The 17,037-nt window shown below is 32.6% G+C and overlaps 1 protein-coding gene across 5 annotated transcripts in view; it reads left to right on the forward strand.

The window, feature by feature from the left end:
• KRAS (KRAS proto-oncogene, GTPase) overlaps positions 1-17,037 on the forward strand; it is a 39,289-nt gene that overhangs the window by 14,922 nt on the left and 7,330 nt on the right. For 2 of the 5 annotated variants that reach the window (XM_064591492.1, XM_064591491.1), the window contains exons 3-5: positions 5,594-5,772; positions 7,202-7,361; positions 14,774-14,897. In XM_064591492.1, coding sequence (XP_064447562.1) covers positions 5,594-5,772; positions 7,202-7,361; positions 14,774-14,893 — 459 coding nt within the window. In that variant the 3' untranslated portion in view covers positions 14,894-14,897. Of the gene's footprint in view, positions 1-5,593; positions 5,773-7,201; positions 7,362-7,926; positions 10,085-14,773; positions 14,898-15,170; positions 15,172-17,037 lie in introns of those variants that run through there. The other 3 variants (XM_064591494.1, XM_064591493.1, XM_045870358.2) reach the window with 3 other exon arrangements.

Consider the following 17,037-nt stretch of genomic DNA (forward strand, 5'->3'; position numbering starts at 1 on the left):
GTAAATCCTCAAATAATTCTTTAGCTGACATTTTCAGCAGTTCTATTCATATTTACAAGAGCATCTGATGGAATCAGGAGCATGAAGATGGAGATTAAATGGGATAATACTTGTAATATGCTTATCACAGCATCTGACATACCATTTTTGTTTGTTTACTGTAGTGTCTTCCCATGTTAGGGTTTCACTGCCTGAGTTGAAAAACAAAATTGAGTCTGTGAAAAGATGAACATACTGAGTGACTTGGTTACTATTAATTATAATAGAAAATTGACAAAGTGATGTCCTGGTCAACAAGTTTATCTCGTCTTGAATGATTTAGTATTAATTTTCAAATTTGTCTAATTGGGTCTACAGATAAGTTTCTGTATATAAAACAACACTTAAATGTGTGTGTGTTTTTTTTAATTAATTTATTTTTTTAGTTATCTCTAACCTAACGTGGGGCTCGAACTCACTACCCCAAGATCAAGAGTCACATACTCTTCTGAATGAGCCAGCCAGGTGCCCCCCTTTAAAGGTGTCTTAATAAACTGGAAAACACTTTAAAAAATACCGGTCAGTGCAGAAAAGATGAAAATTCCAGGTGATGGGAATAAATATGGAAATATGAAAAAGAAGTAACAATCCTCAAAGAAATGGATATTAAAACAATAAGAATTTTTAGCTTAATAAATTGACAAAATTTAAAGAAAAATAAAAATATAAAATCCATTGCTAGCGAGTGGTGATGAAATTGGTACATTCTTAATGTATGGAAAAATAATGAACATCATGTATGCACCAACCAGCTTTTTCATATCTTTACATTCTGCCATATTTGGTGTAGATCCTTTTTTCTTTTTCAAGATATAAAACTTAATGTAGTTGAAAGCCCCTGTGGTCTCTGCAATCTTACTAACTCTGTCCTCCCAAAAATGTTTTTAAATTTTTCTCATGTTTTGTTTATATTTTTACATTAAACGTTTCTTATCCTATAAAACTTGCTTGAATACATTTGTTAAAATACTCTTAATTTAATTTTAAAATTTACAACTTCATTGTTTTAATATAATTTACAATATCTTAAACCTGTGCTTATTTTTATAAGACTGTTATAGTGTATGCATATATTTATGTTGAATTTATTCATCAGACAGTACTGGTTGCCTGCGGTATTGAAGACTTTACACATAGGGTGTACAGTGAACAGAGCAGATGTGAGCCCAACCATCATGGAGTTCACAGCATAGTAGGGGGTATACACTTAAACTGTAGTTATAGATTATAATACATTCTGTGAAGGAAATACAGAGGTGCTGAAAAAAACTGGTAAGTTCTTTGGATTTAATTTTTAAAAAGGAAGGGATGTTATTAGAAGACCTAAAGCAAGCGAGTGACATGGTCTAACCTACGTTTAAAAACGATCACTAGCTGCTCTGTGGAGACCATAAAAGAGTAACAGTAGGGATCTCTGTTCTAAGCAATTGTAAGAAATTGCATGAGACAAGACATGCATGTCGTGAACGAGGGTGATAGTGGTGGTGGTGGATGCTTGGATGTGAAGTCTATTTTGAAAATAGATAAATAGCAAGATTGTGGGTCAGTATTAAATGCCTATGTAATTTTTTTAGGATGCCACGTTTAGTATAGCTCTATTATAACTATCATTTAAAAAAAAATAAAACCATGTTTCCTCAGCATCGTTTACTAGAAGTAGCATTGCAGTGTCCAAGGCTATGAACATTGTATGGTTCTTGATAAATACTGTAATTGCTTTCCGAAAGGATTGTGCCTGTTTATTGTATCATCAGAAATGTTTGTGCTCTATCAAGATTAACTTTTGCCAGCATGGTATATTTCTTTTAGAAAAGTTGTTGTTTGTTTTTTTTTTAACCACTTCAGCAAATTAAAAAATAGCACTTGAGCCGGGAGTAAAGGAAAATATGTGGAATAACTTTCCTTCAATTAATATTATACTGAATTAATTTAAGTGGCTTTATCCTCTTTTGCAAAGAACGTTAGTAACCTATGTACCCGATCTAAAAGTTTATTCCATTTGAAAGGCTGGAAATAATACTAATTAGAAATGTAAGGTCTTGGGACTCCTGGCTGGCTCAGTTTGGTAGAACATGGAACTCTTGATCTCAGGGTCCTGAGTTTGAGCCCTACATCGGGCATAGAGCTTACTTAAAAAAAAAAAAAAAAAAAAGTCTTGATCCTTTTCTTGCTTCATTCTTAACTAGTTTCATTATAGAATCTATGTGTATTTAAATTGGTTGGGTTTTGATAACTTGTGCTTTCTCAAAGTGATTTTTTTAAGTATAAAAAGAATAAATAACATGTATTGAGAATGCTTCAGATTTGTGAAAAGTTATTAGCTTAGAGCAGGGGTTGGCAAACTCTTATGCAAAGGACCACATTTTCTGTAAAGGTCTTCATCACATAATCTTTGCCTTTTTTTTTTTTTAATAACCATTTAAAAACACGAAGACTATTTTTAGTTTGTGGGCCATGCAAAAACAGGTGGGCAGGATTTGGCCTGTGGGCCAGTAGTTTGCTGAACCCTTATTTAGACTCTAATCCTGGGAAAGAGTCTACATTGATGTAAATTTTTTCTACTTCCATATACTCCTTTTCTTACGGCTAACCTGAAGTTAGAACAAAAATCTTTAGTATTTATATGTCATTTTTGTTGTGCTTGCCTTCTGCTTTGTCACCACACCTGTCCGTTCTTTTCAGATTATATTTTGCCATTTAACACTTTGTTCTTAAGCTTTTACCAAGTTGTATTGCCTTTTTATGTAGCTCAGTGACTGCACTTCTAGGATAACTCTAGTTAGAATTAACTTTGGAAACACTGAATTTTTAAACTAAATCTATTATTTCTAATCAGGATATTCTACTCATTGCCCATACGTAGGTTTAGATTACTTTTTTCAGTAACTGAGTGTGACTCAGAACTTTGCTGGCAATTTTTTTTAGGGCTTAGAAGGGAAAAGATAATGGGAATGAAATGTACTGGTGAATAAGGACTGTTTTTCCAGTTTCTCAGTTCCTTTGATGGAGAATATTCATCATGGAAACATGTTATGAAATACACAAAGAAAATACTAATATTCCACATTATATACTTTTGGAACACAGTGTTCCAAAATTTTATAAATTGGAATTCATTGAGGTACATCTTGGAGGTATTATATGTGGGTGGATAGTGAGTAATCCCCCAGCCACGCCTTAGGCTCCAGAAACTATGGTCTTTAATTTTATTGTTGGGAGAAAATTTTAGATGTAAAAACTAAGAAAACTATCAACTGTAAGGTTAATTTAAGTTAGCATTGGTAAGTGAAGAATGTGAGGTGACAGCAATAGGTAAAGAAAGTCTGGTCCATAGTTACACCTGGGTAATGAATGGATTGACTTTAAGACACTGTACTTTGCTTCAATTCCTGCTGTTCCATCATACTTTAAAAACACTGGTTTTCAATTTATAATATACAGGAGTTCTTTCAAGTAGTTAAGGGAATAGATTAAAATAATAAAATGCCAACCAAATGTTCAAATCTTTAGTAAACAACTTGTTTAGAAAGTAAATAGATATCCTTTTTTTCTGACTGATGGATAATTAATTTTTATTATAGACAATTTAGAAAGTATAGTTTACTTTAAAAGATAACCATGAGATCATAGTCTATTATGGTAGCTTTTTGCAGTTTTAAAAATTAAAATTAATAGAAAGGAATATTTTTAATATAGCATCTAGTACCACAAAATAAAAAGATAAGCAAGAGATAAGTTACTCATTTCTTAAATTAACTCTATCAAAAACTTACCCTTTTAGCATTTTGATGTATAGACCACCAGTTTTTAAACATATATATTTGGGATATATAAATAAATATATATATTTGGGATCATGCTACATATGTATCTTTGTGTTCTATTATAAAGATTTTTCAGATATTGTACCAAAAACATGATTTTTAATGACCATTCTATTTTCTTAATGATAAGAGTAGTCTATGCAGTAATTCCTGAACTAAGGGCACTTTAATACTATAGCCCACATGTGGAACAATAAGGAAGTGTCCTTGGTTTACACTTTATACCCATTTTTAGCCCTTCCTCTTATTCCATGACTTTACATTGCACCATCCTTTTTCCTTACTTTTTTGAGTCCTATTTTGGCAGAGAGTACATGAAGTCTTTTAGGCATAAGTATTAATCAAAAGTCAGAGGAAAATCACATTTTCATTTTAAGATTCTATAATGTTACCCACTCCCTTTCCTTTTATTCAGTCTTAGAGTTGCACAGTCTCTTTAAGATATCCATCTCTTTCTCCCTTCCTTGCTCCCCCTTTTATAGAAGCCCCATAGAATTTGCGGATAAAACAGTCATGCCCTCTAGAGTTATCGTAGTATCCATCTGGCTATTACATATTGTTCCCAGGATTCAGAAATGGATAAGGGCATTAAAATCCTCAGTATTGACCTTTCTCTTATATATTCTTCTGACTGTAAGTAAAATAGATGCATGACAATTATTTGTAAATTGATTGATTTTTCTTGCCATTTTAAATCATCCTATTCTGAATAATAGAGTTGGTAGAGCTATCCCATTTTTGTAATAATTATTTTCTTTCATAGAGCATTTGGATCTTTTCGTTAATAATATGAACACTTGCATTGTTGAATCTGCATAATACTGTTTTGTAAACCTTTTTTTTAAATTGTAAGATATATACATATATCTTATATATCTTATATATCATCGCAGCCATTCTTAACTGTACAGTTCTGTGGAATTAAATAAATTCACAATGTTGAGCAACCAGTAGCTCTATTTCCAGAACTTTTTCATCATCCCAAACTGAAACCCTGTGTTCATTAAACAGTAACTCTCAAATCCCCTCTCCCCCTGTTCCAGGTAACCTCTATTCTACTTTTTTGTCTCTCTGACTTTACCTATTTTAGGTACCTCATATAAGTGGGATCACAGTTATTTGCCCTTTTTTGTGTCTGGCATAATGTTTGCAGTGTTCTTCTATGTTATAACACATACAGAATTTCATTCCTTTTTATGGCTGAATAACATTCTACTGTGTATATACTCTACATTTTGGCTATTCTAAATAATGCTGCAATGAACATTGACATACAAGTATCTATCTGACTTCCTGTTTTCACTTCTTTTGGTTATATATGTAGGCACAAAATTGTTGGATCATATGGTAGTTCTGTATTTTTTTTGAGGAACTGCCAGACTGTTGTCTACAATGCCTGTACCATTTACCAGCAATGGATAAAATTTCCAGTCTCTCCACATCCTTGCTAACACTTGTCTTCCCCCCCCCCCTTTTTTGAAATAATAACCATCCTAATGGGTGTGAAATGGTAGCTCCTTGTGGTTTTGATTTGCATTTCCCTAATGATGTGTTGAGCATCTTTTCATTTGCGTAATGGCCATTTGTGTATCTTCTTTGGAGGAATGTCAGTTCAGGTCCTTTACCCTGTTTTGAATTGGGTTGTCTTTTTGTTGTTGGGTTGCATATAACACCTTTTTAAAAGTAAAAGGTGCACCATAATAATCCAGACTGTGTTTCTCCCCTCTCAGGATTCCTACAGGAAACAAGTAGTAATTGATGGAGAAACCTGTCTCTTGGATATTCTCGACACAGCAGGTCAAGAGGAGTACAGTGCAATGAGGGACCAGTACATGAGGACTGGGGAGGGCTTTCTTTGTGTATTTGCCATAAATAATACTAAATCTTTTGAAGATATTCACCATTATAGGTGGGTTTAAATTGAATATAATAAAATGACATTGAGGAGTAATTATATCTTTCATTTGTTGAGTCTTTGCTGACTACCATGCATAAATTACCTAATCTGAATTTTAAAATAATAATGAGGTAGGTAATATTTCCCTGTTCTACAAATAAAGTTCCTGCGGATTAGAACCGTTGAGTACCTTGTTCCAGATTGCATAGATAGTGGTCCTGGAATTGAAACCTACGCTTGTTTGACTTCAAAACCTGTGCTGTTAACCACTGCAAGGCTTTAAGCTAGAGTCATCATAAAAATGAATACCATCAACAAAAATATGAAATATTTTTCATAGCCTTAAAAATAATCGCGTATAGTGTAGAATTTCTTGGAACTGGATAAACATTGGCTTTAGATAGTGAGGGAAAACACACTCTGAAGTTGTAAAAGATTGAAATATTAGAACAATTACAGTTTGTAAAGAATCTGGCAAATCTGCATAAAATTGACTACTTTAAAATAATTGTTATTAAATATAATTTATATTCTATTTCTTTGACGGTTTACAGTTTTCAAAAAAGTGCTTATTAAATAGCCCATTCATTAGCTATGTTCTATAACAGTGAGTTAACATTTTAATACATTTCTTACGGCATGTTTTCTTTGTAGTCTAGTGGTAGAGAAAAAGAAATTTGAGTGGGTGACAGTCTTTTTGTAGAATAGTAAATAGGTGTCAGTATGTTAAGCTATAAAGGTTACTTAGCTATATTGAGTAGAGGAACTGGGAATTTGAACCAGTTCTTCCTCCATTCTCTACTTCTTATTCCATGCTCTATCTTTGAAATCCACCTAAAATTGTGAAAGAATATAACTTTACCCCGAATTTAGAGTTTATACACATCTTATTGAAAAAAATCAACATGTAGAAGGACTTTTAACAGAATAAACAGTGTAGTAATGTCAGTGTTATCCACATAGAAATCAGAATCTTTCTACTTGGTGCTCTCCTTTTTGAGAAAGATAACGTGAAAATTATGTCATTGTTGTAATCCTTACATGTTTTTGTAATAAATACATGTACATTTAATAACACAGTATATGTTTCTAAGATTATAATTTTAACAGTTAGGCACAGCACATTTTTAGCCTAGAATTTTTTCAATGTTTTCTGTTTTATCATTGTGACCTACCTGCATATGGACCTATTAGATTGTAGTTTTACCATATTTTTTTGGTATTTTATCTTTTAAGGGACATAGAAATTCTCTCTTTAAATTGGAGAAAAAAATAAATAGAAGGAGAATCAAGGAAAATTTGGTGTGGTTGGAAACTAGAAATTATATTAAATGTCTTCTTTCAGCCATATTTTATAGGGCAGAATTATGGACAATTTTTGAAAGATATATTTGGTTACTAATGTCTCTGCCGTAATGTGTTCTTCTTTTTCCCTCCCCAGAGAACAAATAAAAAGAGTTAAAGACTCTGAAGATGTACCTATGGTCCTAGTAGGAAATAAATGTGATTTGCCTTCTAGAACAGTAGATACAAAACAGGCTCAGGACTTAGCAAGAAGTTATGGAATTCCTTTTATTGAAACATCAGCAAAGACAAGACAGGTAAGTAAAATTGTAATAAATATGAATCTATTCTCTGTAAACTATATCAAAATATTTTAATTATCATAATTTGCTAACATATATTCTGGTAACATCATTTTGATGGTAGGAAGGCAAGAACATTGATAAATGTACATAACTGATAGCATAACTGTTACATCATTTAATGTAACTTAATTTTTCTTTCCATTATGCTAAAATAGAAAATAAAACAATGTTTATTTGGTAAATGTTCTGTTAAGGATATGAAAGGCAGCATTTTTTAATCCAATGTCCATGGTATTACTTTTGGCTTTGGTTTCTTTCCACATTGAATATTTCTCTTCAACTCAGCACATCTTACATTAAGCATTCAAGATATACAGGGATTTTTTTTTTTAACTGTTATATTTATAAAGTCAAAGAACAAGGGAACAAATACTGATTCCTATTTTAGAAGTGTTTTGAAGAGTATTATGCCGTGTGTTTCTAGATTAAGTTTTATTATGTTTAAAGAATTTTATTTTGGTAGAATTTTTTTTAAATTTTCTTTTATCATTAACATATAATGTATTATTTGTTTCAGGGGTACAGGTCTGTGATTCATCAGTCTTACACAATACACAGCACTCACCACAACACATACTCTCCCCAGTGGCCATCACCCAGCCACCCCATCCCCCCATCCCCCTTTTGGTAGAATTTTTTTTAAAATAAATTTATTTTTGGGGCGCCTGGGTGGCTCAGTTGGTTGAGCAACTGCCTTCGGCTCAGGTCATGATCCTGGAGTCCCCAGATCGAGTCCCGCATCGGGCTCCCTGCTCAGCAGGGAGTCTGCTTCTCCCTCTGACCCTCCCCCCTCTCATGTGCTCTCTCTCTCTCTCATTCTCTCTCTCAAATAAATAAATAAATAAATCTTTAAAAAAAAAAATAAATTTATTTTTGGAGAAAGTTTTCATTAAAGTAAAAGGATATTTAGAAAGCAAATTGAAATTCTCAGTTATTCATTTACTGTGTTGTTCTGACAAAAATTAATGCCATATTAACTCTGAATTTTGTTTCAAAAATTATCATTTTTGAAAGTAACTTTTTCTCTAGGTAAAATAATTTCAGTTGACATTATTTAACCTATTTGTATGAAATGAGAGTTTAACATATAGGAAAAAATTCTAGAAAGGAATACATAATGATATGATGGAATATAATTTTCATATACTGAGAAATTGATCAATTTTATATTCCATACAAGTTGAACGTTTATTTTGGGCTTTGCTAGTAACATGTACGTGTGACCCAGAAAACCAATTTTGTGGAATTTAACTTCTGTAATGCTAGGAGGTAAGAAAATTGATGAACAACTCATTACATGTTTAAACTTATAAAAACAGGTATTCTGTAACTTTCACTGAATTATAACGGATAAAAATTTTAAAGTAAACCATCATTCAGCTAGTGTATATGTCTGTTTCGCTAGTGGAAGATCATATGTACTGCTTCCTGATTGTACACATTTGATACACACTGAAGAAACAATGAATTCTATTTTAAGTCTTTTTTGGGGGGATTAAAAGCTGAATTTCTATAGTTTGATTATAGTACAAATATCTCATTCTAAAGCCTGATTTATAGGTTAAAGAAAGAAGTTGGTATATAGCACTTCTCACTTCACTTTAGAGGAATTAAGATTGCATTCAAATCCATTCCCAGGTCCCAGAGACTGGGAGAAGTTTGGTTTTTGTCTTCTTTTTACTGGTCTTCTCTAACCAGACTTCTTGATTTCCCTTATAGAGGGGTACTCAGAAAACATGATTAGAATATTTATAACTTTTCTCCCAACATTTTTTTATGAAAATGTAAAATACAAGGAACGTTATTGAAAATACTTGTCAACATACTGCCTACTACTAAATCATACCATTACATTTTATTAACTTGCATTATTTGTAACTTTTAAAAGATACTTTTTAGACAACATTACTTAATATTTTAGTTTACATTTTATTAAAAAAAAAACTGATTTTGCCTCATGTGGTAAAAGGGGTTGCAAATAGAGCAGGGCTTCTTATATTTAACATACATATGAATGGAGTAGGCTTCTTATTCAAATCCACATTCTAATCAGTGGGTTCAGGTTGGGACCTGTGATCCTGCATTTTTAACAGGCTCTCAGGTGATGCTGATTTTGGGTACATGGACCACACTTGGGGTAGAAAGACAACAGAAGACAGTAAAAAGGAGTTGTCTGTTATTCTGACAATGTTGCCCTCTACTTAAAGAGCCTAAAATAGCTGTGTCTTCTTTCTTGTTATATAGTTACTACCTAAGAAGTACAGTTTATTCTTAGTGTTTGACATTAATGCTTTAATATACCACAGCATTCATGATAATCAAAAAATTACCTGGATTCCTTTTAAAGTAGATTTTGTAGCTTTTACACAGTTTTTTTTGGGGGGGGGAAGGGTAGGGAATGTGAATGTAGTATATATGATATGGAAGTAGATTAATTTAAATTTGCTTTGTTGACATTTATGTAGATCATCTAAAATATAGAGTAATATAAAAGAATACTTGTAGTACTTTATTTCTTCTCATGCTCAGCTTTTCTTATATTTATAACCTACTTTATTTATATCTTTATATAATTTATGTTGCTAAACTATAACTTAGATATTTTAGTTTCTGATCTTTGATTTCTTTTTATTTCATGGACTTGTTGATTTGCCTTTCAAAAGTTTACTCATCTTTCTCTGTTGAAATTTATTTGATATTTGCATGCTTTTGGAAGACTTTAAAGAGCTATTCCAAGTAATTGTGGAGGTTACGATATATGTAAATTTCTATAAATTTTACATTTCCAGTTTTTGTGAAAATTTGAAACCCTATTTTCTGCAGAGTATTTTGTTACTTATCTGCTATTACTTATTTGTTGTTTGAGCAAACTAAATATGCATACTCTTGTTGAATTTTAACAGCAGCTACTTGCTTCATACCCTAAGTTTCAGTCTTGAGCATGAACCTAAAACACAAAACTAAAAAGAATTATTTATATTCAGGTTGGTAGGAAAAAGACATTCATTTAGAAGGACCAGACAATAAGTGTTTTAAACTTTGGAGGCCATAAGTGATATCTGTTGCAGTTTTTTTTTTCTTATAACCCTTTAAAAATGCAAAAAAATCATTCTTAGCTTGTGGCCAGTACAAAAAATAGGCTGTGGCTACATTTGGCCTGCAGGCTGTAGTGTGCTGATCCCTGATTCTCTGGGGAACTGTACTGTTTGATTAGATGCTAGAAATTAGGTCAGACTTTAGACTTAAATTTTACAGGCTAACAGTAGTAATTTTAAAATAAAACAGATATTCTATGAAAGGGAAATAGGAGTTTTACTCTAGTACTTTTTAAGATAGGATTGCAGAATATATATATTATGAAATTACTTTGTAGTTTTAAAAAAGCCCATTATTTGGGTTAGAATATAATGAATTATATATTTTTTACAATATTTTAGTCCACATCTGAAAGGCCAGAGTAATTTTTATTTTCTGCTAGTATGCTTTACGTGGCCCCTGTGTTCCAAGTATATAAAGACTGCTACCTACTTCACATTTATCTGGGTAGTTTAGTAATTGCCAGATTTTTCTGGCCTCATTGGGCAGTGCATGCAGTGTTGGCAAAGGCTGTTGAAACCAAAACATTGACACCATGGTAATCAGCTGTGTGTTTTCCAGTCTGCTAAAATCAGAACTGGGGAGGGTTCAGGAAAGTGGATGACAGAAGCAGAATTCTTAGCGTATCTGCTACTCCTGATTCAGCTTTTTTACTTCCTGGAGGTCTCAATTTGAGCATAATGTGAAAATTAGCTTTACACATTTGAAAATGTTGAGTGATTAATTTCCTGGTTTTTGTTAATTTCTAGATACTTAAAATTGGTTGTTAGAAGACCTGTATTAAAGAAAGCTTTTGATCAAATTGTTTTGAAGCAAGCCAAATAAAAAATCTCCTTATGTATTTCTGTTTGTTAGTAGTTGAGTTTGTGTACATGAGATAAATATTTTGAACTTTAGCCTTTTTATGAGTTAAAAATAAAACAGTAACTGAGCACCTGCTATGTGCACCATGCATAACCTCCCAAGTTAGTGGTATTGCTGCATTTCAGTAGTACCTGAGATGGACTATAGTTTGGCCACATTTCTTGAGAAATTCATCAATACAGAATTTTTTTTAAGAATACATCTAGTTTCTCCCATTCCTGTCCCCCAAGAAGGCTAGTAGTCTTGTATCTGTCTGTATTGAGGGTATTTGAAGTGTTATTTCCTTGAAAGTGTTTTCAAGAATTTTCCTTGATAATAGGCCACTCAACAGGAACTTTAGAATGAAATCATTTAGTGAAAGCATTATAGGCACCAGAATATAGGATGATGCTATTTGTTGACAGTTTCTTTTCTGGTATGGAATGCTCTATTTCCTTAGTCTCACAAGTGTGTTTTCGGATAATAGCTGAGCTGAAATTATTGTCAAATCTCTTGATTTAAAAACAGTTTACACGTATGAACTTGTACACTTGTTCCTACATATTTTCAGTTGTTCTGAAAGTTTAGTAAGTGATGTTTGAAAATGAACATATGTGGCAATAAGCCATATTCCCAAGAATAAATCATTGAGTGCCAGTTAAGAGCTTAGCAGCTAGCTCAGTGGGTATTGAAAATCTGTTTCAGCTACACTTTGTCTTCAAAAATTACTTACACATTTTGGAGTATGAAACCAGTGTTCTTCGGTAGCGCCAGTGGCTTAAGGTGCACACAAGGATAAAGAATGTTCTCTTGATGTCATATGACTTTTAAAGCATATTATCACGAAATGAGAAATAATTTCTCTGAGAAAATATGGTAAATAGCTGATTCTTTAAAATCTGATATAATTTCCTCTTAGTAAAAATAAGAAATGACCAGAGTCACTCTGGAAGGCTATTTCTCAGTGTTAATTATCTTAGCCACTCAGGTCCTAATGCTGAGTTCTTGGTGGTGGGTAGTAATCGCTTCTTTTTAATTATTGGCCTCCAATTTTCTCTCTGCATTGCTGGAAACAAAAATCATATATTCTGTACTGGTGATGGGGATGCACACACTTAAAAAGTAGACATGTTCAAACTGATTTTAGTAATAAGTTACAATCAGGATTTGCTTCTGCTAAATTAGTGGAGGACCAAAACCCTGTCCTCTCCCCCCAGCATGTTTTACTACTTCTCTTACTGACCTTGTAACTTTTTTTTAAATAGCAATAACAGTTTACATTCTTAAAAAATATGAGCTTTTACCTGGTTTGTTTTGTGTGTGTGTACACATATAAGTATGTCTCTCTCTCTCTCTCTCTCTATATATATATTTAATTTCTTGCATTGATTTTTGAATTGAAAGAGAATTATTTATGAAAATATCTTAAATGCCAGCTCATACTTTACATTTTACATGTTTTACAGGAGTGATTTTAATGCCTTAAGTTACTTACCTTATGTATGAGAATTTCTGATATATAATTTTTTAAGGACTTAAAAGTAAAAAATAAACCCTTTCCTCTTGAGAATGATAAATACAAAATACTAAAAGATTTGTATACATGCACAAGTGGCTATCTAATTTAAAGTACCAATGTATTTAATAATTTCAGAAAATGGCTGGAAATTTTTATTTTGTAGTTGACTTAGCTAGCTGGCTAGCTAGTTGAGTAAATTGATTCCATTAAAAAGGAGATGCAAATTTTCTTAGGCTATTATGATTTTTGTATTAGATAACTGAATAGAAATATATCACTGGATGGTTATAAATAACTTGAGATGTACATTTTAATGTATAAACAACATATTTAAATGCCTATTAACTGAAACTTAATTTTATGAATTTTAAAGTTTTACTTCAAAGGTAAACTACTGAACTCTACTGAAGCAGTTCTTAGTATATTCTTGAGATTTATAAAAATTAATATACCCTAAAGAATTGAGGTGCCTTTTTTTCCCCTTAACTATTAAAGGTAATGAATATGTGATAACTTCTGAGTGGAAAAATTAAACCTTAGCTATTTTACTTCATTTAATACTTAAATGGTCAACTCTCTGTGCCTGATTGAATTTAAACCTACAAATCATATTTTTGATATATATATTAGCTTTCTAGGTACTGGGTCCATTTTGTCACATTTGGTTCATAGAAAGACTGATGTTACCAATCCCAGAGAGTTAAAATATTGCCAATCCCCATAGTAATTAATTCATTTTAAAATACAAAAACAGATTAGGCTTAAAATTAAATGTGCAATAAAATATACCACCCTTTCTAAATACTTACATTTTCTTTTAGAAGCATAAACACAATTATTAATCTTTTAAATTAATCAGTACATGTAGATTAATATTTGTGTGCATTTATCTTTAGATGTAAGCTTCAACTTTTAGTGGTATGTTCTCTTAGACAAACTAGGAGCACAGTTAACTGAATACTATGTCCCCTTTAGCTACTGCTTGCTTTTCTGGACTGAAAAAGACATTAAAAACTTTGTTGATCTCCATATGGCCATATATGATTGTGTCTGTTGTCATAACTTTCTTACTATGGCATTAAGCAGAAGTCCCTTTCTCCCTTTAGAGTATTTAAATTAGAATAGAAGGTATGAAGCCAGTATAATTGGATACTGTTCTAAAAATTATTTTTAAGAATACTTCTAATAAGGAAAAAAAATGCATTGTTACTATTTTGTGTGTGTACTTTAAACAATTCATGGTGTTTTCATATTATGGTAAACAGCCTTCATGTAGCATTTTTATTTAAATAATGTAGCTATCCACCTGCAAAAGTCTCAGTTTCAGCTCCACTTGTGGACTCTAGAAATTGGCTGGACAGTGTTTTAATTGCAGATAGAACTCAAGATTCCAGTCTCTTGACCCAACTTTATTTTGAGGTATTTTTTGTGTGTGTGGTGTGTGTGTGTGTTTTAACTTTAAACATCCTGTTTGTACCATTTTTCTCCTCCTTCCCCAGGTAGGGGAAGGTGGGAGAGGTAGGGATGCTTGTTTTTCCTAAGTCAAATAATTTAAATCTAACTTCAGGTTAAGCTTTGATTAATTCCATGACTGGTGAACTAAAATGATTGCATTAATTGATACACAGATACTAATATATGTGCCTAGGTTTTTTATAATCTCCCCTAATTTTAATCAAAAACTTAGAATTCCAATTCCATTATAAAACAAAAATGATTTTAAAGAACAAACCAGGATTCAAGCCCATATTTTAAAACTGCATCCCCAGTTTTACTCAAACAATCTGATGTCTGTTTTAAAAAGAAATTCTCAAGTAAAGGTCATAATTTCAAACTTCTTACACAAGGCTGTCCCAATAAATTATTACCAATGAAACAGACTTTAAAGTTATGTTTTACAATGCAGAGAGTGGAGGATGCTTTTTATACATTGGTGAGAGAGATCCGACAATACAGATTGAAAAAAATCAACAAAGAAGAAAAGACTCCTGGCTGTGTGAAAATTAAAAAATGCATTGTAATGTAATCTGGTAAGTTCAGCATATTAATTTTGGAAGAAAGCAGATGTCTTTCAAAGGTAACAAAGTAGCAGCCATGTTAGAACTACCTAGGTGTGGGATTCTGATTTGAAGTATTAAAAGATAAGAAATAGGTAGTTTGTTTCCATAATTAGTACATTTATTTTTAATATGCATATTAATTATAATTGATGCAGTTTTGATAGCTGTAGACTGCATTTGTCATCGGGTCTAGAAAGAAAAAAGAAAGGAAACTGCATAGAGAGTAAGGTTGAATGGTCCAAGGGTGGGGAAGGACCCACTCTTACAATGTATTCTTTCTTTTGGACATTCTGCAAGCAAATACTTATTCTGCCTGTTTTCTCTAACTCAGTGGCATCAGCACTTTTTTACCCAAGTAAGAAACTTGGGAGTCTTGGGATGACTCTGACATCCCTCTTTTGCACTCTCATTTGGAGGCAACCACAAATTCCTTTGATGTTACATTTTGACTTTTATCACATCATTAGTTCAGGTTCCTATCATTTCTTGCTGGGACTGTTATATTCTGTTATTTGGCTTATCTGTTGCTGCCTTTATTCATAGTGCAACTGGAGAGATACACTTAAAAGAAATGTCATTCTCTTTTCTTTAAGTCCAGTCACTGACTTCCTGTTCCCTGTGGAATAAAATCTCAAACTTCATAGTATGTTATATAGTCTTTTAACATCTTTCTACCCTTCTAGCCTTTGGCTTTATCCCTAAAAATTCCTTGCCTGAAGTTTTTTTTTGTTGGTTTTTTTTTTTTTTTTTTTTGTCCTTACTTGAACACCATGTTATTTCTTACCTTCCCTTGAGTCTTGGCTGTTGCTTTTGGTTGGAATGCCATTATCTTTATCCATAGTCTTATTAATTAGCTAACATTTTTTTCATGGTTGTTTATTCTCCAAGAATCTTTCTTTATAGCCTTAGACTAGGCATAATGCCCTTCCTGTGTATTCCCAATATACTGTTCTTAACTGTTACATGCTTGCCATGTTAAATTGAAATAAGCTCTTTTATGTTTGATTCCTATACAGTAGAATCTTAGCCAGAACCATGTATTTTCAATCTTTGCGTGATGATGGCCTAACAAGGTTCCTGGCACATAGTAGCTGCCCATTTGGATTTACTGAGTGGAATTTGTTTCCTTTCTTTTTTTTTAGATTTATTTATTTATTTTAGAGAGCATGTGCATGCGCTTGGGCGTGTACGCAGTGGGGGAGAGGGAGAGAGAGACTCTACGCTGACATGGAGCCTGACACAGGGCTCCATCTCACGACCCTGAGATTATGACCTGGGCCCAAATCAAGAGTTGGACTCTTAACCGACTGAACCACCCAGGTGCCCCAGTTTTCCTTTCTAAACCAATTACCAAATTTGGTCTTGCTCAGAAAAGATTTCACTCAGTAGTTTTTATTATGTGGATTTAAGGTCTGAAGTAATTAGTGTATCTCCCAAAAGCATAAAATGTACATCTGAATAGACTCAGTCCCAAAAGATAGATGCTATACTAATCTGCTAACCTCAGAAGAAATAAAGCATGACTGGTGTTAATTTTTATTGAAATTTATGAACTCTTAATATTTTTTGAGTATCATTGTATAGAACAATATCTTAATTTAGAAGTTCTGATAAAATTTAACATTGCAATGTAATTGAGAAGTTAAACTTTTTTTTAATAAAGATTTTATTTATTTGAGAGAGAGAATGAGACAGAGAGAGAGAGCATGAGATGGGGGAGGATCAGAGGGAGAAGCAGACTCCCTGCTGAGCAGGGAGCCTGATGCAGGACTCGATCCTGGGACTCCAGGATCATGACCTGAGCCGAAGGCAGTCGCTTAACCAACTGAGCCACCCAGGCGCCCGAGAAGTTAAACTTTTTAAATAACAGTAGCCATGACCAGATTTAGGTGGTGGGTTTTTTATTTTCTCCTCCTATTGTCTTACTAGAGGTGATTTTTAAAGTACAATAAAATAAGTTTTACAGTTTAACTTTTATTTAAAACAAAGGTGGAAGCACATCATTTTCTGATTTCTTATTTGTGACTATGTAGTGTGAATGTCAGTTGGTGGGCATGATGAATTAAATCCTTGTTTCTTCAGTGGGCATGGAAAGCATTTAAATAAAATG

Source organism: Mirounga angustirostris, unplaced genomic scaffold (assembly GCF_029215605.1).
Source record: "Mirounga angustirostris isolate CCGP_5_RB_7025 unplaced genomic scaffold, mMirAng1.0.hap1 SCAF_5, whole genome shotgun sequence".
Lineage (NCBI taxonomy): Eukaryota > Metazoa > Chordata > Mammalia > Carnivora > Phocidae > Mirounga > Mirounga angustirostris.